This window comes from Phascolarctos cinereus, unplaced genomic scaffold (genome assembly GCF_003287225.1).
Source record: "Phascolarctos cinereus isolate Bilbo 61053 unplaced genomic scaffold, phaCin_HiC Scaffold_4;HRSCAF=312, whole genome shotgun sequence".
Lineage (NCBI taxonomy): Eukaryota > Metazoa > Chordata > Mammalia > Diprotodontia > Phascolarctidae > Phascolarctos > Phascolarctos cinereus.
Genome location: NW_027555847.1, coordinates 316,870,338 through 316,893,217, shown reverse-complemented (window position 1 = coordinate 316,893,217; position 22,880 = coordinate 316,870,338). Strand labels below are relative to the sequence as shown.

At 39.8% G+C, this 22,880-nt stretch overlaps 1 protein-coding gene across 1 annotated transcript in view; it reads left to right on the top strand.

Annotated features, from left to right (window-relative positions):
- The first annotated feature begins 16,280 nt into the window (after positions 1-16,280).
- ANKRD31 (ankyrin repeat domain 31) overlaps positions 16,281-22,880 on the top strand; it is a 183,365-nt gene continuing 176,765 nt past the window's right edge. The window contains exons 1-2 of the mRNA XM_078153158.1: positions 16,281-16,387; positions 19,336-19,409. Coding sequence (XP_078009284.1) covers positions 16,281-16,387; positions 19,336-19,409 — 181 coding nt within the window. The remainder of the gene's footprint in view (positions 16,388-19,335; positions 19,410-22,880) is intronic.

Sequence of the window (22,880 nt, the reverse complement as noted above, 5' to 3'; positions counted from 1 at the left end):
TACTGCCCAGATGGCAAGTTAGATTTCCATACCTAACTGATTGTTATTCCCTTCTTGAGCCAAATCTGATGACAGCAAGGTTCAAACAATGCTCACCCCCCTCCCTTCTTTCCCTCTGCTGTAATAGGATTTTGTGTCTTTTCCTGTAATGTAATTTACCCTTGTCTGCCTTCTCCTTTCTCAGTACCTTTTTTAAGATCAGACTAATCCACTTACTTGGATCTATTTAAGCCACTTGATTAGATTTTTTTTTATCATTACATCAAAGTCAACTAATATCCACCCACTTTATGTATACTCCTTTAACATGGTGAAATAACAATACAGTTCTCAAGAACTGTAAGTGTCATCTTCCCTTGTAGGGATGTAAACAATCTGCCCTTATTAACAACATTTTGTATCTTTCTGTCCCATTTACCTTTTTATGTCTTTCTTGAATCTTGTACTTGAAGATCACATTTTTTGTTGAGCTCTGGTCTTTTTATGAGGAAGGTTTGGAAATCCCCTATTTTATTGAATAGCCTTCTCCTCCCTTGAAAAATCATGCTCATTTTTGCAGGGTAGTTCATCCTTGCCTTACAGAATATCATGTTCCATGCCCTACGGTCTTTTAATACAGAAGCTGCAAGGGCCTGTGTAATCCTTACAGTGGTTCCATGATATTTAAACTGTTTCTTTCTGGCTGCTTTGCAGCACCTTCTCTTTCATCTGGTAATTTTGGAATTTTGCTATTATATTCCTTGGGGTTGTCAATTTGGGATCTCTTTCAGGTGGTGAGTGGTATATTCTTTCTATGGTTATTTTACATTCTGGTTCTAGGACTTCAGGGCAGTTTTCCTTTATGATTTCCTGAAAGATACTGTCCAGGATCTTTTTTTCATCATGATTTTCAGGTAGTCCAATGACTTTTAAATCATCTCTCCTGAATCGATTTTCCAGGTCGGTTGTTTTACCCATGAGGTATTTTACATTTTCAAATGTTTTTTCATTTTTTTGTTTCTGTTTGACTGATTCTTGCTGTCTCATAGAGTCATTAGTTTTCATTTGTCCAATTATAGTTTTTAACAGATTGTTTTCTTCTGTTAGTTTTTGTACTTCCTTCTTCAATTGGCCAATTGTGTTTTTTAGGGGCTTGTTTTATTCAGTGTACTTTTTTTCCAATTGGCCAATTGTATTTTTTAAGGACTCTTCTACCTCTCGCATTTGACCTTTAAAATCCTTCTTGAGCTCTTCTAAGAAGGCTTTTTGGGCTTCTGACCTGTTCATATTTCCTTTTGATGTTGCAGATGCGGGTTTGTCGACAATGTTTTCCTCTTCAGAACTTCTGTCTTGATCTTCACTCTTCTCATAATATGAATCTATGGTATGTTTCTTTTTACTCATGGTGCTTCTTTATTCCCTGGCCTTTAAAGAGATTGAACTCTCCTGCTGGGGAACAGAGAGCACTGACCCAGCCTTCTTATTTTGGGAGCCTAGGTCTTGGTCATTGGCTTTGTGTGCTGGGGCCTCTTATGTTGGTAATTAGAGGCTGTAGGGTTCTGCCAGCTTACCTCGTGTTGGGCTGGAGTCAGCAAGGCTGGAACTTTCAGGCAATTCTAGGTTGCCTGCTTTTCCTTCTTTTAGCTTTCTTCAGCTACTTTCAGATGGGTAGTGCAAGGTGTTTATTTGCCTGGGGCCCCTTGCAGTGCTGCCTCCCTTATTTTTGCTGAGGCACTGGGAGACCTGTTTGCTGGGCTGCTGCACTGCTGCTCCCAGTCTTTCTTGTAGTTCAGCTGTTCCAGGATTTTTTTCTGGGTTGATATTTTCTGGGTTTTCAGAGGTTGATAAGGGAGAGTGAGAGCGACTACCTTTTTACTCTGCCATCTTGGCTCCCGGAAGCAGAAGTCCTGATCAACCCTTTTTCAATGCTGGGAATGAGGAGGTAAGTGTAACAGAAGTTCTAGCACAGGTGAAATTTGAGTATGTTAAGCAACTTGCTGCTATCAGAAGTTTGGCAGACCTACCATTTTGTTGGAATGAGTCAGGGGAGCTTTCCATGCCAAAGATGAAAGGAGAGTCAAAACTAGATATTTATAAAATTGAAGAGGAGATTAAATGAGAGCAATACAGTGCTATGAGAAGAGCAATGGCTCTGGAGTCAGATGACTTAGGTTCAAATCCCACTTGTGCTTTGTTTGGCAAGTTGCTTAACCTCCATGGGCTTCTGTTTCCTCATCTGTAAATTAAAGGATTCTTGATTCTGAGGTCTCTGAGGTCTGCTCCAGTGCTAGATCTGTGATCCTATAATAAGGTCTGAGTTTGAACTACAGTGTTTCAAGCTTCAAAAGATCAATGCTGGAAGACAGATGAGGCACTGAGTTAGAGAAAGCATGTCATCCTCTGTCCTCTGCTTCTGCATCTGGAATCTGCTAAAACTTCAGCTTCTGGAGCTGTTACCTTCCGAAATACCCTTTTCCACTGCACTCACCCTTTGAAGCTGCAGCTCGTTGCTTTTCTGCCACATTGATGCTGCTATTCCCTAATACTCTTTCTTATTGTTGTTTCCCAGTGATGTTTCCATGGGGCTACTTCGGGGAAATAGCATTGCTTTTTACTGTGAGACTGCCTGGAACAACATGCCTCAGAGCCAGTTAACACATTCTCAGCTCTATTACTTGTTGGCTTACCTCATACAAATGGCCAATCAGTAAGATATAAAGCATTGTGAGTCACACTCAACATAAGATCTTCATTTCTTAGCCCTCAACACTCCCCTACCCTAAGAGAATTCTGCAACATGGATTTGAAACCAGAAGGCCTGGTTTGCTCTGCTACTTGCTACCTGCTACCTGTGTAACTTTGGGGAAGTTTCTAAATCTCTCTGTGCCTCAGCTTCTTTATCTCCAAATTGCAGAGGCTAGATTGGATGACCTTTAAGATCCCTTTCAATTTTAAAACTGCAATCCTATGATCCTAGCTGAATTTGGGCAAGAATCTCTTCCTCACCACAGAGTATAGGCAGGGTGTCTCCCCAACATGGTCAACATCTCCCACTCCCAAATCTTTCTGAAAGGAAAGACAAAGACATACATCTCTTTCTATTGCTATTTCAATTCTCCACATGCCCCTTGGTAATTGCACATACAGAACATGCAAGACAACATGCAAACTGTCTTGAGGCTTCAATAGGCTTTAAGAAGGCACTGGAAACAGAAGCTGCCACATTCCTGCCATCATAATAAAGCCTCATGACCCTTACAGTACTATAGAACCTAATGTGCTGGGCAGAAGAAGCAAAGACAGCCTCACCTCTAAACCACTGGTGGTGGCTCCATGGCCTGGGCAAAGGCTGTTGGTAGAAAGAGACCTAGGCTATAGATCAGAAACTGTGGAACTTGGAGATGGAAAGGAGGAGATTTTGATGGGGGTGTTTGGTGCTTCCTGTTGGTATAAATCCTTGGGACACTTCCTGATATTGACACTTCCAGAATCCCAAACTTAGTAGAGGGGTTTGCGACGCAGCAGCCTCAACTCTTCTGCAAATGAGGAATTTAAGGATTTTGTCCTTACTAAGCCAAGGAAGAAGTTGACTGATACCTTCTTCCCCAAAAGAGAGCTGGACCAGCTTACAGGTTATGGCATCACCCATAATTTATCCATTCAACACTTGGGAAACAGACCTAATAAAAACAAACCCTGGAGCTTTCAGATCAAGAAGGCTATATTTCCAAACTATATACTCAAATGGGTCCATTTTTTAAGAAACACACTTTTCTCAGAATCTCTTGTGTGGACCTATGACCAGAGCTTTCAGCCTGCCTTGCCAGTTAAAGTTTGCCCTGCTTCTTGAGTTTTGAATGGCCTGCAACTTGGACCCTGTGTCTTGTATTCTGTCATACTATTTCTGCTGTCACCCCTGCCTATATAATCATACCCATAGTCTAACCTCTGCCTATAACTATGATCCATAGCAACCTCCACTCATTTATCTATACCTTCAAGTAATGCCTTAGCCCAACCTAGTCCTGGTCTCTTGCCCTGGTTCCATTGTTCAGTCCTGGACAGAATACTAGCTATTGTCTTTTCATTCATTCAACAACTAGTATTTATTAAGTGCTTATTGTTGTTCAATCTTTCAATCATGTCTGACTCTTCGTAATCCCATTTGGACTTTTCTTGCAAAGATACTGGAGTGGTTTGTCATTCCTTTCTCCAGCTTACTTTACAGATAAGGAACTGGAGCAAACAGGTGACTTGCCTAGGTTCACATTGCTAATAAGTCTGAGACTGGATTTGAACTGACAAAAATTAGTCTTCCTGACTCCATGCCTGGCACTCTATCCACTTAGCTGCCCTACTAGGTGGTTAGTATTTAGCAGGTCCAGTGCTGAACATGGGAAGATATAAGCCCCCAAATGAAATATTCTCTACCCCTAAAGAGTTTATAGACATACATACATACAAGAGATTTATTCGTATTTTTTTTTTTGCTCCCTTTCCATTTTATGATCTCTTGCTTTAGACCAAAGTTTCTTGCCCACTTCTACCCAGTACCAGAATGGAGTGTCACAACTTTCCCCCAACCCACAGATTATAGGAAGGCAAAAGGGTTTACTGTCAAGCACCAAATATAAAACCTAGTCTATCTAACCTAGATAGACTTAGGTTCTAGCCTTGGTATTAACTTGCTATGTAAGCTTATATAAGTTGCCTTATCTCTCTATATCTTTTTTCTTTTTTGCATTAGAAAAAAAATGAGGGAGATAGATCTCTGAGGTCCCTTCTAGCTCCAAATATTAAGACCCTATGACTCAATGACCTCTAATGTTCCTTCTTACACTAACATTCTATGATTTTGGTTCTCCACTTAGCATCTCTTGGACATGCCACCACTGGGGCAAGTTGAGAAGAGGGTTTCTTTGGCTTTGAGGAAGAAGGAAGAAACAATACAGGGAAGGAAAGGGGGCTTTTTTAAGAAGAGAGTGAATTAGTGCCAACATCATATCTGGATTCATGTTAATTATGAATATATCACCCAGAACAATTTATCACTGCCAAGGCTGGCCTGCATGGAAAATGTCTCGTAAGATGATTAATGACTTTTGAACTTCTGAATAGTAAGTATTAGAGCAATTCTTCCCTCATTAAGATGCACTAGTATGTGCTCATTAGAAAGAAGAAGCATTTCAAACAATGTGGCACAGCTGTTGATTGCTTAAAAACAGTAGCAGCAGGCAAACTAATCAAGCTCATGTGTAGCTATAATGAGGGAAGGACAGATCTAAGCCAGAAGCAAAGTTGCAAATAATCAGACCTTTTCTTGACCTCAATTGCAGCCACAAACTGAAAGATTATTCATTCATTTATTCAACAACAAAATATTTAATGAGTATCTACTCTGTCTAAAATACTACGGGGACTACTGAGAAGTTATGTTTAAGTATTGGATTTGGTACCAAAACAACTCGAAGTTCATACTGTGTGATCTTGGACAAGTCACAAGCTGAGCCTCAATTTCCTGAGAGTGTAATAGCAATAACAATATTTGCACTACCTACTTCACAGGGTTGTTGGTGGTGATCTAGTACTACTATTACTGCTACTAACCATTTCAAAGGTACTTTAAGGTTTGCAAAACACTTTCTTAAGACTAAATGAGATAATACATTTCCTTTGAGTCCTTGATGAATTAGTAATTACACTGCTGCCCCCATTGATTCAAACTGTTAGCACCACCTCCTGGATGACATAGTAGGGAAAAATTTGTCACGACGGCAAATGAAAAAATGCCCAGGTTGCCCTGCCCTGGGATATAACTTGTTCTGCCCCTTGGATGACATAACTAGGAAAATTACTCAGTCTTCTTGTGACATCACATGGGAAATTCTCCCTCTCCTCATTAGGTGAGAATTTTTCCTGCACTACCCTGTGACATCATAGAGATTTCTTCACCCACTAAGAGAATTTTTGCTTCTACTGCAAGGGCATTTAAAGACTATCTAGTGATCTAAAACTATTTCTGCCACCCCTGCTTGGGAGCTATTGCTTCTGCATACCACGTTTTTCAGGGCTAGTCTCCTCCTTCAGGAATTAAAAAAAAATATCTTTTTCTCTCTGGAATTCTGCTAAGTAGATCTGCCTAGGTTTTAAAATTTTGATATTATTTGAAGTTGAATTTTATAAAGTTGGTCATCCTTCCTTGGAAATTGTTAAAAAAAATTTTTTCTTCTGAATTTCTGCCAAGTTATTTGCCTAGATTTTTAAAAATTTTGGTTTTGGTAGGAATAAAGTTTACCTTGTATTTGAGGCATCACAAACCTCTCCTCAGAGGTTTATTTTAGTCAAAAAAGAAATAAGAATGAATACTTCTCCAAATCCAGCAGAAGAGATAGAAAATGGTGGCTGGCATTGACATTTTTAGCTTTGGAAGTCTTATCTACTAGATATGGCTCTGAAGATGAGGGGTCAGCCTGTTGGCAAGACATGGATAATGACCTTTCTGAGGAATCTATTCCAAAATTACGTCTTGTCAACCAGCATCTCTGGGATGAATGAGGAAGATGATGAGATCTGTATTCAGTTGAGGGAGTTCCTGTCACAGACTTTGGATTGGGCTAGAATCTGGACCACCAAATTCTTGGGTGGAATTAATTTTATACTTTAACATTTCATCAAGAGCAGGTCTTGCCATGTCTGCTGTTGTGTCCACCTAGTGGTAGTGTTGTGAGCTGCCAAAAGAGTAGGCATCATGAAAGCTGTTCTGTGTCTCATTTATTTGTATTTGGCTTCCCCGTTTTTATACCCTTAGGCTGCTACTAAATGTGAATGAATCATAAAATAGGAGGGGTCAGCCTGTGAACAAGACATTGGTGATAGCCTCCCTGAGGAACCTGATAAAAGGTAATAGATTGTCACCTGGATGCTCTTGGAGCAAATAAAGAAGATGAAGATCTGGCAATATGGAAAGAATTCCTGGCTAGGTATCAGACTACTAATTGTTTAGTTCTAGGGATAGGAACATGAGGTTTAAGCATAATGAGGGGGGAAACCCAATAACTTCTGTATCCTCTTACTAGTGAGAGGTTTATGGGAAGTGTAAATGTTCTTAGGTAAATGGAGGAACTGAAGAATCATGGGAGGTGAAAGTCTCCTGGAACAGGGGAACACGGACAACTTTTTCTCTGTAGAAGGATGGGGTGGTCACTGCAAAGCCAATGGCAAAGAAAGGAGCTGCTACCCTGAAGTGAATCTAACTGTGAGCGAGTGAAGTTTGATGGAGTGTTTGCTAACAAGGAGTATATTATGCAGCGGAAGGAAGGTCAACAGGGAACCTGAGCCTAACTGCCTCACACTTAGCTATGCACCTGTATTAAATAACTGTACAAAATAGGACTTCATTTCCTAAGTATTACAGAGGTCTCTGTAAGTTTATTACTTCTTCCCTTTACCCAAGAATTCTTAGAAAAAGGTGAATGATCATTTGGGGACAGGTGGGTATGCATGTTGAGGGTGGCGGGGAGTTCAGGTCCAGATTGGACTAGATGTTTGTTTGCTCATGTTCCTCATAATTCTGAAATTATGGGATTCTTGGATTTAGAGCCCAGATAGTGATCCATATATATTGTATTTCCGCCACAGTCAACAGATGTAAATCCTACTCATAGCCACTTTGATGAGAAAGTTCAGGTTGTGTGGCAGGCAGCTTATCCTATTTAACTATGATACCAAATCTGTGCTGGTACCTACAATTGGACTTTGCCATTCTGTTTGTTCTGGGATGTCATGTGACTTTTAAAAACAATATTCTTTCTTCCCCCTCCCCTCTTAGGCTGCTTTTGAAAGTTAGATATCTGAACATAAATTATTAAAATACATGCTTAATTATCATATCTCATCCTGATGATTTGACAGAAGGCATTTTGAAGGGGTATAGTCCTGGCAAAAATAGTGGCCTCTTCTTGCGGGTATTTTGTATGTGGTACAAAATGGTGCAGGAATCATTACTTTGATGGATACTCTCAGAAGGGAGGTGTTGTGGGTCCATCATTCAAGAGAAAACAAATAATGTTTAAATTAGCAATGTAGCTTCAATAATAGCATTGGGACAAAATATCTGGGCATTAAATGTTTCCATTGGGACAACTGGTTGAACTGCTAAGACAATTAGCTATGATTCTAAAACTATTTCTTTTTATGCAATTAATCCAAATGTCTTTATCATTCAAGATACTTTCCAAAACCCAAAGTTTTGTGCAGGGCCTGTAACATTGTAGCCTGTTAGATAAAGGTAGTCAGAGAGAAATCTAGAGATCCATATAAGATCATCTGATAAGTCATTAACATATCTTTGTCATCATATGTAAAAAGAGCAATTCTTGATGTTCTTTAAAAACAGGAAATTAAAACTCATCAAACTTCCATCTCTTCTTGCCTTTTGTAAAGGTGCTGGTGGGGAGTGGTTGGAAGAAATTTAGTGGGTTTGAATTAATAAAGAAATTGAGTGGGGTCCTACTCAGTTCTGCACAGATGTGTTCATCAAAAAATAGGCACTATCTGCTATTGTATTAAAAATGTTCATTTTATGTCCCATGTTGTAGTCATGCATGTTAATAAGATTCAAAATGGCAGATTTTTATTTTTGTAAAGATGTCATGGAATTCTAGGCAACTAGGTGGTGCCATGTATAGAGAGCTAGCTCTGGACTCAGGAAGACCTGAGTTCAAATATGGTCTCAGATGCTTTTTAGCTGTGTGACCCTACGCAAGTCACTTAACCCATGTTTGCCTCAGTATTCTCATCTGGAAAAGGAAATGACTAATCACTCTAGTATCTTTGCCAAGAAAACCCCGAATGAATTATGAAGTCAAACATGACTGAATAATAACAATATGGAATTCTGTAACCATATGCATTCATGAATCCATTTATCATGCCATTCAATGCATGAGCTGCCTGGCTGCCTTCATCTCATAATCATTTTAAGAATCCGTTCTGGTCCCATTTTTGCAGCCAAGAAAAACCAATCTCAGAATATTCCACAGCACATGAAAGCAACAGTGGGACTCTCTCCTTTTCTAATATCTGAATGGTCAGATTTTCTTTTCAGCTATGGCCTGAGTCATAAAAACCATAGCCAATTTTTAAAATTAAAGGCATCCTCACAGGTTGGAACCCTTTTTATGATAATCAATCATAATATGAGAAAGAAGTAATACCCTAACTTGTCTAGCCATGCTATTTTCTTTTTACCTGATGGATTTCATTGGTGTAGTGAGTTTCTATCAACGCAAATCAGAACTTGTCCCACAATTTTTAATCTTGAGAGAGTTGCTTGGGGACACTGTGAGGTTAAGGGATTTGCTCATGGCCACACAGCAAGTATGTGTCAGAAACTAGACTTAAACTCAGGTCTTCTTGACTCTTATATCAGGCTCTCTCTGTTCACTGCCCTTGCTGCCTCTTCACCATGCTATAACTATTTTTCTCTCCTTCCCCTTCTTCTTTCCAAAGACATTAAGCACCTACTGTATACAAAATACTATACAAAGCTCTGGGGGCAAGTTTATTAAGATACGGTCTCTGTCTTCATGAAACTTATTTTTGTAGGTATTATATATTAGAAGATAAGCAAAGGATATTTTTTTCTTTCATTGCATGTTTTTTTCGCCCCCGTAAAAGACAAGAAAAAGAATCCACGAATCCCCATAAAACTCTGATGGTAGTCAACAGTGCTTAGTAGTTATGTTCAAATATCATTATAATGTTTTTTGCTGATAGAGATGCTCACTGTCAAAATTATTGTAAAATTCTGTACCCAGGAGACTTGCATTTACACTTCTAAAATTTTTTTTTTCCACAGCCTCCTGATACAGAGCTAAATTATGAATAACAACAATAGCATATATTGCGCAGTCTAGCAGGGACATCTTGCAAGCATCCTGGGGAGAAAGGCATTATAATTACGAACTAGACATGTCTAGACATCTGATTTTCATTTACTGAATGCAAAGTGTTTTTGCAATCATTCTCTGCTGATTTTAAGGACTTCATTATAAGACATCTCTTTAGTCGTTTACAAGAAAACCACAGGTGTCATGAGCAACTCTCTAGAGGATGCTCATCACCAAATATTAATGATATAATACGATAATTTTTTATATTTGTATAGTACTTAAAAACTTTTCAATGTACTTCTACATCTATAATTTCCCCTTCTTATACAATTAAGCTTTAATTGTAATTGCTACTCAGATAAAGGCATACATCAGTCTACAGTTGTAGTTAGCCTATATATAAACGAATTATAATGTGATCTTAGGCTTCTAGGCAGATACTACATCAACAAATAACATTGTGCACATCTGTTCTCAGAGAAATTCTACTCATTGGGAAGTTATTAAATGGGGATCATATATGTCCAGGTTTTCAAGATAAATGGACTAACAATATTTCTATAAAGTACCTTTTTTTCCTTTGAGAACACAGTGATTCTTTTGGAACTGTAGTTTAAAATCTATCTGCTGTGTCAATCATATTAATAACCTGATAACAAATACTGTATATAGCATTTCATGGGTGAAAAATATTAGTTGCCTGAATGGCTCAAATCTACGACCCTAAGGGATAGGGCTAATGATTATCAATAATAAAGGGCAGTCAACATATCCCAAAGGAAAAACTATATTGGAATAAGGACACACTTCTCCCACACAGTACAAGTTGTGATCAAACATAGTAAAACCGGGAATATTTCCAGGTCAAACAAAAGTTTACTGAAATACAAAATCCAAAGTTCAAGGAAAGAAGGGAGAAATGGAGTTCATAGTCAAAGCTCCAAGGTTAGAGTTTATATATAGTCTTGAGGGTGAGTGACTGCAAAGGGGAATAATTCCTGCCTCTGTAACTTAACTATTGTGTGCCCTTGGGCAAATCACTTAACCTCTCTAGGCTTCAGTTCCTGATTTATAAAAGGAGGGATTAAATTAGATGACTTTGCATCTCTTCTAGTTCTAAATCCCCATCCTGTAATTTGCATTTGTGAGAGGAATTATTTCATACATTCATTGTGCCATGCTGCCTCTCAACCATGCTATAACAGTATTTTTTCTGTTTTGCTTGCTCTCTTCCATAAACATTTATTAAACACCTACTGTGTACAGAATACTATGCAAGGCATTGGGGGAGATACAAAGTTTATATAAGATATGATCTCTTCCTTCATGGAGTTTATGATTGTAGTTGCTATGTATTAGGGGCCATGTTTCAATTACCACATGTAAATCTCTAATAATTAACCACTTTATAAGCCTGTGTATCTTCTTTACTATCGGCTCATAAACAATTGCTATTTGCAAAGATGATCTAAGTTAATATGGCAGGGAAGGATGAACAGGAGAATTTCTTTTAGGAGCAGGCAGGCTCAGCAATGGTGGGAGATCTAGTGAAGGAGAAGAAGTAAGCTATCTTGGTCAGATACTATCAGAATGCCTAAGTTTTATGATGTCATAGACCAGAAACTGGGTTTCTACCACCCAGTTCTGTATACTAGGTAGATCCCAGGAACATATGAAAATATCCCAAAGACTGACCACAGCACCACATTCTAGCAACCCTTGAAAAGGTGAATTCATGAATTACTGTACAATCAGACAAAAAAAAAAAACACAACAAAACCCTGAAAAGCAGAACCTGACATTCATTACAGGATACATTGTCTTCCACACATGAAATTTCCTTTATTTGGATCACGTTGTATGCCTCTGAGATCTGAGTTGGTGGATATCACTACCCCTGCCATTTGGTGCAGTATGTTAGCTATCAAGGACAAAGTGTACTGGTCTGAGATGGGGAGAGTGTTGAGGGCTCTTTAGCTGCTGTGGAGCTCTCCGTCTTCACTCTTTTTAATAGGAACTAGGGCTCTAAAGGAGAAATGGAAAGCTGGATGAACTCTTTCTGCCAAATGTTTATCAGAAATTCCTGCAGTCACCAGACCTGGTTAATAAGTAGATCTGGCCAGTCAGAATAATGATAGCTACCATTTACATAATACTTTAATGTTTGCATAGGTTACTTCATTTGATCCTCACAACAAGTCTGCGGGGTAAGTGCTATTATCATGACCATTTTGAGATGAGGAATATGAAACAGAGAGATTAGGTAGCTTGCCCAGGGTCAGACAGCATTTCCTCACCTATAAAAAAAAGGAAGGAGTTGGACCACATGATTTCCAAGGGCCCCTCTAGCTCTAAATCTCTATTCTTTCTGGTCATCATCTTAAAATTATGGGCTCTAAGGCCACTTGGACCTTTAAGTTCTAGTATCCTGTTACCCAGATGCTATGCCAACTCAAATCAGTAACTCAAACTAGTATTCATTAGAGTTGGCAGCTGTAATGTTATAGCCTTTTAAACATGGAATCTGTCAGGGTGAACATAGAAGAAAGGAAGCAGTAAGCGTAAAGGATGATGATTTGCCCCACATGACTTCTTTGCTCTATCTTTTACGATAGAGGAGTGCTAACCATAACCTCCACACTGCTTCAATGTGTGGGTACTGCAATGGGCTAACACTACATGTACCCAATCCCCTCATCTACACTGGTCATCTACTCTGGGGTCAAAGAGCTGCTAGACTTGCTCTCACGTAAAATTATGTCATGTTCTCATTTACCATAACCTAAATTCTCATTGCTCACAGATATGGGATAATAAATAAATTAGAATGGGTCTGAAAGAAACAAAGTAGGAGATTAGGAAGAATTTTAATAAAGAAGTGAAAAATACATATGACCGTAAAGTAATGAAACTAATTTCCACAAGAGGTCTACATATTACTTTAATAGTCACAACTTGTACAATGAACAGCTTTTCTTTGGGACACTGAATCTCACTGACTAATCTCCTGGCAAGGATGCATCAATCAATTGATTTAGTGACTATGCAGGAAAGAATGGTTAAAATTCTACGGGCTAATATTTTTAATATATATAAGCACAATTTGATTTAAATTTCTATGAATAGTGCTGGAAAGACTCTCCAGTGTTTTCATTCTATTATTTTTATTCCTTTTTCTAACTCTGCAATAATTCCATACCTTCTATCACTTCGAGGGAAAAAAACCAAACTCCATTCATCACTATTTTGGGAAGAAAGATAGGATATAGAAAGTAAAAGAACCCAGGATGTACACAGACCATTTTTATGTTTATAATTCACTTGGTGTGTTTTAGTACAGCTGACTACAAAGTAAATTTCTACAAAGAGAATGCTATTTTCTATCAACTTTCATTATAAAAATGTTGATGCAGTCACAAAGAAAAAAAATCTCCCAAAAGACTAACTAGAAAACTTGCTGAGAAAAGCAACTATAGGATGCCACAGATTAAGTTCGAAGGTCAGCTCAGCTCCACTTTCAGAGAAGAGCCACCGACTTCAATCCTGCTACTGGAAAACACCTAAAATTTTGAGGCTTATTTACTCTATTACCTTTTGTCTATTTTGCACTCTTCCTTCTCTTGAGGGTAGCCAAGTTACCCCCAATTAAAAAGCATCATGGGCACTGGACTCAGAGTCAGGAAGATCTGGGTTCAAATCCTGGCTCAAACACTAGAGTTATTGATCCTGGGCAAATCACTTAATGCTTCTGTGCCCTAGTTTCCTCACATGAAAAAGGTCAGACTCAAAACCCTTCTAAAGTTCCTTTAGCTCTAAAATCTATGAACTTAATTCTTGACCTCCCCCTTCCCTAATCACTATTATTCTAAACTTCTACTGCCCTAGATGAAAATCTCTTTCCTCTGATATCCCTTCCCTTAATCTTATCCCAATCCATTTGAACTTTATATTTGCCCACCCAGTACCCCTCTCTTACCACTCTTTCCCACTGTTTCCTCTGGAATTTTGCCTTGGTCTACTCCTCTGACATTCCTTCTTTCTCCTGTTGCCTTTTGAAGCCTAGCTTTACCCTGAAGATACCATATCCCTTACCACTCTTTCCAGTGCTAGCCACTACTTTTCTCATCCTCCTTGATTCAAATAAGCAGGAGAAGTAGTTTCTACCTTCCTTGTTTCCCACAGTTCCCACTTCTAGGTCTGCTATCATCACTCAATAATTTCTCAGGACCTTTTCCAGATTCTTGTAGCTCCCATCTAAACCTTCCAGGCATTTTACCTTGTTCAAGGAGTTTACCTCCTGCCCTAACAATCAACTTCTCCTCCTGGGCCATTGCCATCATCCTTAGTGACTTCAATTCTCATGATTATGACCTAATTCCCTTGTTTCTTGAATCCTTAAACTCAACTCCTATGCTCCACACTTGCCTTTGACTTGTGCTATCCACAGGGATGATCATACCCTAGATAGTACTATCACTAAAAATTACAGAACTTGAAATTTGCTTCTCTGACCACAACTTCTCCCTCACCCTCATATATATTCACTTTATGACCTTTAATTTTTCAACTCCTCACAATCCTCCCCACCTCTTATCTATGTTCACTTTCTACACTTCAGTCTTGAGTCTATGCTTGGCTATCTGGCCTCTTCCAGAAGACCTCCACTGACGATGGGAAGGGGGGGGGGAAGGAGAAGCAAGGATCCATTATCTCCCCATTCCTCTTCTGTTAAGAAATTTTTTTTCTACATAAAACCTAAATCTGATTCTGAGCAAGTCCCACCTCCTTCCCTATAGAATTTCATGACTTTAAATTTTAAGCCAGCAAAGCTAGATTTGGAGAATATCTGAAGCATTTCTGTATATTAACATGTACAAATGAAACGGCTTTTCTAAAACTTAGTTGAGAGCCTCTACTAGGTTGTTCAAACAGGTTCTGCTGATGTTTTCATCGGCCAATAGAATCACAGGGCTAAAAGGGACTGGAAGTACTGCCCAATGGAGAAGCGAAGGTCAGTCTCAGACAGCCTTTCACAGAATCATAGGCTGAACTGGAAGGAATCCATTCTATTTTGACACTATTTGAATGAGAATACCTTCCCCAATATGAACAAGGACCCTCCCCCAGCACTCTCTTCCATTCTGTGACACGGGCCTCTTGGCTATTCCATGAACAAGACCATCTCTCAGATCCGGGCATTCTTTCTGTCTGCTCCCTCTACCTTCAATGTTCTCTCTTCCTTGTTGCTGCTACAGATCTTCCTGGCTTCCTTTAAGTCCTAAATAAAGATCCCACCTTCTACAAGAAACCTTCCCCAAACTCTCTTAAGTCCAGCGCTTTCTCTCTGTTAATAATCTCCTATTTATCCCGTATATACCTTGCTCTATATACATGTTTGCATGTCATCTCCCCGATTGGATTATAAGCTTCTTGAAGGCAGGAACTACCTTTTACTTCTTTTTGTATCCCTAGCCTTAGCACGGTGCCTTGCATGTAGTAGGCGCTTACTAAACATTTACTGAATTGAGTTTAAAGTACGCACCTGCCTCTTCCAAAAGACCTGCATTGGTATGTGAGAAGGGGGGATAGGAAGAAGTAGGGGACCCACTCTTTCCTCATTCCACTTTTAATTGAGGGAGACTTGACTCTGGGCAACGCCCACTCATCGCTCCCTCCTAGTCCGGTCCTCTGGACACGACAGCCCCTCAAGCACTCGAAGGCTGCCGTCTATCAAGCTGCCTTTCACTCCCCTCCTCGGATCCCTTGCGTCTCGGAAGAGCTCAGCGCGGGCCGCCACCATCGCAGCCTCCCTGGGCGCGGCCTGGCCCGAAGAAGGCCCACAATTCTGAGACGCGCCCCCCTCCCGCGTCGTCGCTTCCGGATCTCTAAGGAGTCGTTGGTTTCTACAAGGGTTCTTCTCGAGAATGTTCTTTCGAACCCCAAGTCTTCCCACGTACTCCTGCCTCTCTCCAACCCCCGCCGCGCTCCTAGTTCGAGGGCAGCCGAGGAGCGAGAGCAGTACGCACTCTTTTGCCGGCCCAAACCCCCTTTTCTCAGAGAACCGGGGCGTGCGCGCGCGCCCTCTCTCTGGAGCTTGCTCCCGCCTCTTCTCGCCACCCCACTCCTCGCGAGGAGCCGCAGGGCGAGCACGCGCCTCCTCCCGCCCCGCCTTTTTGGAGGAGGCCGAGGCGGGGCGCGCTCTTCCGGTCTCGGTTCCATCGCTCCGCCCCCTCGCGTGCTTAGAGGGGCCGGGCGCACGCGTCTCGTCACGCCCTCGTCCCTCCGGCCCCGGCCCAGCTCAACCCCCAATTCGGTGTCTGAGGGTCTCGTGGGTGTCCTCGGGGCCTTCCAGCGCTGAGGGGCCCGAAGGGAAAAAGGAGGGAAAAGGGCGGGATTGCTGGGACGGGCATGAAGGAAGAATCAGCCCAGGGGTTAGACTGGGACAGTGACGAGAAGGTGGTGGAGGGGTCGGTGACCGAGAGCGAGCGGGAGGATGAGAAGCTGACCCTGAAAAGGTGACGGCTCAGGCGGCGCCCCCTGGTCCCCGTCATCCCGCGGGGCGCAGGCTCGCTCGGGGGCAGGCGCGAACGGCCCTCCCCGGGTCTCGGCCACGTTCGAGGCTCTGCCCTGGAGCGCGAGGCGCTCCTCCGCCCCCAGCTTCAACGCCCCGGGCCCGGCGGTGTAGCGGGGCGGGGGGAGGGGCTGCAGGCGGAGGAGACGGGTTCAAATGCTGACTGAGGACCGGGAACTAGTCGTCTAACCTCTCTGGAGCCCTGGCTCCTTTTCTGTAAAACGGGGGGAGGGGGGAGGTAGGGGTGTGCCCTATGTGGACTCAGCGGCCTCCGAGCTCCCTTCTTAAGCCATGGTTTATCGAGGAGGGGCGCTTTCTGATGCTAAATTTTGGCCATTGTACCGTACTACGAGACCTCCACAGTTTTCTGTCAAAGGATGCTTTTGCTTCGGGCACTTAAGTGTGTCATGGGGAATGGGGTTAAGATTTGGCTTGTGCAGAGTGCAGATCTAGAGCATCATCTCATAGCATTTATATATTTAAGTTTTGCAAAGGGCTTTATAAATATTTTATTCCCACCCCCAAAAAAGAACCAAACCAATAGCAAAAAACAAACAAAAACCAAATCCAAAACCACAAATCTAGGAAGTAGGTACTGTTATTATCCCTGTTTTACAGATGCCAATTGAAGTTGGCAGAGAATGAATTGCCCAGGGTCACACAGCAAATTTCTGAGGCCAGATAAACCCAAGCTAGGAATGGCTGGTAAAAGGTGGATACCATCAAAGCCAAACCTAAGAAAACGGCAAATTATAGAACTAGTAGTAGAGAAATAGACATTGTCATGAACTAAGATTTAAAAAAATAAAAAAGCAACATCCTTTCTTTTTTACTTAAGAATAGAAAATTCTAAGAAATTTATCAAAAGCTCCAGAGCATTATGGGTTGCCAATGTGCCAGTGATGAACTTCTCATAATGCAAATGATCTGGTATTGTATTTGATGCCTTTCTAACTTGGTAAAACCTACCAGATTTTGTGCTTCTCTGGTATGGCCTTTGAGAGGCAAAAGTAACCTCCACACTTCAGTGAAGCAGAAATAAAGCAGGGAGCAGAATCTAGGTCACTTTATGCTATGAAACCTTGCTGTTTATGATGTACCAGATCTCAAAACTATGACTTCAAACTAAAGCGACTCCAGTCCATGAGGATTGTCAATTATTTTAGGCATTACATGTTCTTCTGCTAAAGAAGCATTCAGTATGACTGGCAGCTTGGTTCCATGTCTAAGGTTTGTACAATGTTCTGCCAGTAACTAGCTCATCTTCTGTGATTTCTACAAAATTATTGGTGGTCAAAAAATAAGAATAACCCATTATAGCAACTGGCTATAGGGCAATGGCAGGTACCCTAGTGATGCTCAATAATTATGAATTCTTAAAGTCAATTTGTAAGGTTAAAAAAAGACAAAATTATGTTATCATATGACATCTGACTGTTCTTTGCCAGCCCTGTTCCTTGAGCTCTAAAAGTGTAACCGATTGAGAGGCACTGAAGGGTGCCTTTATTTAATCTTTATGTAGAATAAACACCCTCACTGTAACAGAGCTCATTAGGACAGGGGTTTGTATATATATTTTGCCTAATCGTGTGTCTCCTGAAACAAAGGGACATAAAAGAAACATCTGATACAGTAGATCATTCTGTATTGTAGGGTTAATCCTGTACCTCAGACCTTTATATAAGGAGATTCTGCTGTATCCACATCCATACTCTTTGTAAAAATCATCCACAAACATTATTATACATATAAAAGAAGTGAGAAGTAGGGAGGATAATTTGCAACACTTAAGATGACCTGGAATTAATAATCAAAATAAACTAAATTAAGCAGCCTTGGGGGCAGGGAGGAAGAAGTCAAACTGAAGGATTTTGTACTGATTAAAGTAAAATGCTGCTACATACTGTTTTTGGAATTATCACTAAAAAAAGATGTTTTAGTTATACATTTTCATTAACTCCAGTCTTAGCATAGTGTGAGAAGTATGGTACTGTTGTGATTTTGATGAGATTTAAAACTGAAGTACTTTAAAAAAATTCATTGTATTTTTTCACAGATAAATGGAAGTAATCACATTCAAATGATGGGTCCTGTTTTGCAAGGTTCTCTCCATCCCCACCCCTCAAAAAAGGATCCTCTCCTATGATGTAACACACAGCTACTAAGTACCACTTCTCTAACCACTGCATCACCTCACCTTGTTGCTTCAGTATGGTCTTCACCTAAGTTAAAGAAATAAAAGGAGTGTTTTTAAGTGGGCAAAGAATAAAGGACAATTTTAAAAGTGTGATGCTGAGAAAATCAGGATAATTTTGCATGTGGTTTTCTCATAAACTTTTAAACTTTATAAAAATCATGAAAATTTATATTTTAGAAAAAGTGGCTCACAAACTCTGGGTTTTTATAAGAAAAATAAAGAGAATAGAGTAGAAAACAAGATGAGAGTTAACTCTTATGAATTGAATTTGACAAAATATGCACCTAGAGTTTTAATCTTAAAATTTCCCAAAAAGATGCATGTGGTATTGAAAAGTTTGAAGGAAAAACAAAAAACAGGAGCACTGGCCTTGTTGGTACTTGTGCATGCTTTGAAGGAATGCTCTCCTCTTTTCCCCAAAGGTAGACATATTTTGTCACATCCTTCTAAATACCAGAGTAGAATTGCAAGAGATTAAAAAAAAAAGATTATCTCTACTCTTCTATCTTCCATCTCATAGTAAACTTCTAATAATGGAGGTATATGGAAATCCTTACACCAACTTAACTATGGATTTTGATGTTCGTGGATAAAATGAAAAATATCAGTTGGAATAGTAGACTTTGATTACTATAATGCATTCTTATTAATCTAAGAAAAGTAGAATAATTTGTGCCTTTTGTGTTGATTGAAAGGTTATTTTTTGCTCAAGATACATCTTTTAAATCTGATCCCAGTTTTCACTCTGGTCTCAGAGGAATATATGGAGGTAAGAAAGGATTCATTTAGTAGGTACAACCTTTTATTCTTATGGGTACTTTTAAAAAAGTTTATTAATCTGCTGTAACTTTAAATAGTGTGTTTTCTTACAGATTTTTGTAGCTGACTCTGAGTTCTGTTGCTTCTCATAAGGGCAGATAAGGTCAACAGGCACTCTAGATCAACCCACATTTTCCTATTTTTACAGGGGAAAACACTTTTAATGTACAGCTTCTTTTTCCTAGGCTGAAGGTGCATAGGAATGCCCTGGATGGGGAAAAAGTCTCTACCTCTTTACTACTTCCTATACTCACTGAGCGCTAAACTTATTTTAAAAATTTCTACAATTCAACTTGTTGACTAATGAAATGGGGGGAGGAGGGAAACTTCAAAAAGATGCACTTTTTTAGTAGCTAGTTATATTATTGGCAGCTCTCAGGTTAAGATTTCTTCCTCTGACTTTTGACATCGTGATCTTTAAACAGTGTGGAAGCAACTTTCCTTAAATTCTTGTGTCTTTGACTCTCTGTTTCTACTCTTTTATCTCTGTCCCTTGTCTAATCCCTGTCTGATCCTTGGTGGACAGGATTATTCAAATATGATGGAATAGCCATTGAATAGGTTTCAGCAGATCAGGGTGGCAGTCCTGCCTGAATCTCCCAATTATGAGTTCTGTGATCTTGTCAGATTCTTATTCAACAAACATTTATTTGTTATATGTGCAAGGCACTACTCAGTGGTAAGGATCAGACAAACACTTATGAAACAATCCCTTTCCTCAAGGAGACTACATTCAGCTGGGGGATGCATCATAGGCACATATAAATAAATATAAAATGCATTCAAATCATACAAAATAATTTCAAGAACGAAAGAGCTGTAATATCTAGGAGAATAATGAAGGTGGTGACAAGTTCGTTGTTGAAAGAAGATGAAGCTAAGGGGTAGAGTGAAGAGGAACTGCATTCCAAGACATAGGTATATATACCTGTGCAAAGGCATGACAGTGGGAGATAGAATTTTCTGAATATTTTTGAGTAGGGAAATGAAATAGTTAGATCTGTGTTTTAGGAATAAAGAGGATTTAAGAGGAAAGAGATTAGAAGCAGGCAGATCAATTAGGAGGCTATGGCAGGAGTCCAGGGAAGTGTTGATAAGGATCTGAAATGAGGTGAAGACCATGTGGTTAGAGAGGAGATGAATAGAAAACTTGGTGAATGCTAGAATATAAAGGATAGGTGGGGAGGAAGCAGTAATACTGAAGTAATATACTAACGTTGTGGCATGGTAGCTAGAAGGATGATTATGTCCTCAATAGAAATAGGAGGTTTTCAAGGACGGGTGAATTTTGGGGAAAGTTTCTATTTTGAACACCTTGAGTTTGAGGTGGATGTGTTCAGGAAGACAAAAACCTTAATTTCATCATTTCCACAGTGGAGGTGATTATACCTGTTCTGTTTGCCTCACAGGGTTGTGAGGAATAAGATGATACATGTAAAAATAATTTTGTAAATTATTTTTGTAAATTTTTTGGTAAATTTTGTAAAATGTGAAGTATAAAATATAGGTTATTAGTTTTATAGTTAAAGACTAGGGTGAAGAACTTCCATAAATCACAGTGGGCAAACTCCTAGGGTTCCAGACCACTAAACAGATACAATTTTAGCAGGCCACCTCTATTCTCTTTTGCAGTCTGGCAAGATGAAAAAAATACAGTGTACTCCACAGTCTTGATTGTTTGTTCTGGGAAATTCAACCCTCATATAACAAGATTTTTGAAAAGAGACTTCATTATTTAACAAGTTTGTTATAAATTGCTTTTTAGTTTTTTTTTTTAAATTTTGGAGCTTGTATTACTATTTACCTTAGTAAAATATAATTTTGATAATTATAAGGTTATGGGCATAGTCTTTTTGTGAATGTGTTAACATATTTCTGTTCTGTGGCCATTCTTAGTCCCAGCCACTTAAAAATGCATGGAGTTGGTTAAAAAAAAAAAGGAATTCTAAGTGGGGGAATGAAGTAATATTAACGTGGCATAATCCACATCCACAATTGGAAGAACAATTTAAAGTACTCATCCTGCTGGTAGTGAATCAGTAGCATTTTTTCATCCTCTCTTTAAAATTAATTATTGAAGAAATCGTTTTGAAATATCCCTTACCATAAGGACAACATGGGGTTAAATTATAGTACTGAGCCACTTTGTTCCACTCTTAGCTCTTGGGGCAGGATTGCCATTCTCCCAGGAAAGGTGCTGGGATCAGCCACTGTTGCTGGGAATCGCTGATACCATCCTTCCTTTGCTTCCTCCCTTTTTGGAAGATCTCTAAATAGTTGCCCTGAGTAATTCGGATAATCTGTCTCAATTGCCCTAGAGAAAGATGGGAGATGGAATGACAAATAAGAGAGTTGGAGTGACTTTCTGTACCCCCAAAAGATTTGATTGGATGGGTTAATGCAAGTGGAAAGCATGCTGCCCAAGAACTGGAAGAAGGAGGTGGTAAGGCCGGTTTGAGTGGAATTAGAAAGAGGAGAGCTGAATGATGGGGAACAGCAAAGCCTGGGAATAAAGGGCAAAAAATACCTAAGATGCTTACTTGAAGCTGAGAGCAACAAAAGTGGCAAGAAGTACCCATGACTGAATTGGGGGTGCTTTGTATTTGAAGGCTCTTTGTATGTGTTTGAGGAGTTTTAAGATGAGATAATCAGTTTCTCCTATCCAATTCAGTTCCTAGATCTGAGGGCAAAGGTTTATCCAAATGAGTGATTATGTAACAATTTAGGAGGCATTAGGGAAGGGAAAAGGAGAAAACCCATACACAAGACTTCAGTTTCCAATGAGATTTATTCAAGGAATGTTCTGTACAGCTGAATGGGTCAGAAGGATTGGAGATGGATGAGAGGTAGTATAGCTCTCTAAGTCTGGGTCCAGATTGGGGTAGTTGTGTAGGAGCTCCCAATATGACTTCTTAGGTTTGTCCTTTTGCACAGGAAAAATCCCATGAGGGTGGTAGTGGTAATATATCTCTATGTTAGGAACAATCCCACCTTTCTGGGGGTTCTAAGACAGTGATAGATATTTTTAATATTGTAATTGATTGAAGGGGTTGAGAGTCACAGTATTAGAATGTCCGTCTTCCCAGTCTATTTGAAGTAGACTAAGGAGGGTGATGTGAAGGACCTTATCTATTGTTCCAGGTGCTATGGGACTGTTTGGGTCCAGATTTACCTATGAAGGTATAATTAGGTAGATGGGGAGAACCTCCTTAGCTGTTTTTAGGGATGAAAATAAAAGGAAGAAACAATTATGTTGCTTTAATAGGTAATTGATGTGGGCATGAGTGTTCTCAGGGAGTTCTACCTCTAAACTGCCTTACCACAATTAGGAGGATAGCCTTAAGGTTATTCTCTCAAGTGAGTATTTTAGTCCCTTTAATGAAGTTTGTTTATAGTTTCTTTTTTTTTTTTCCTCTTGAGA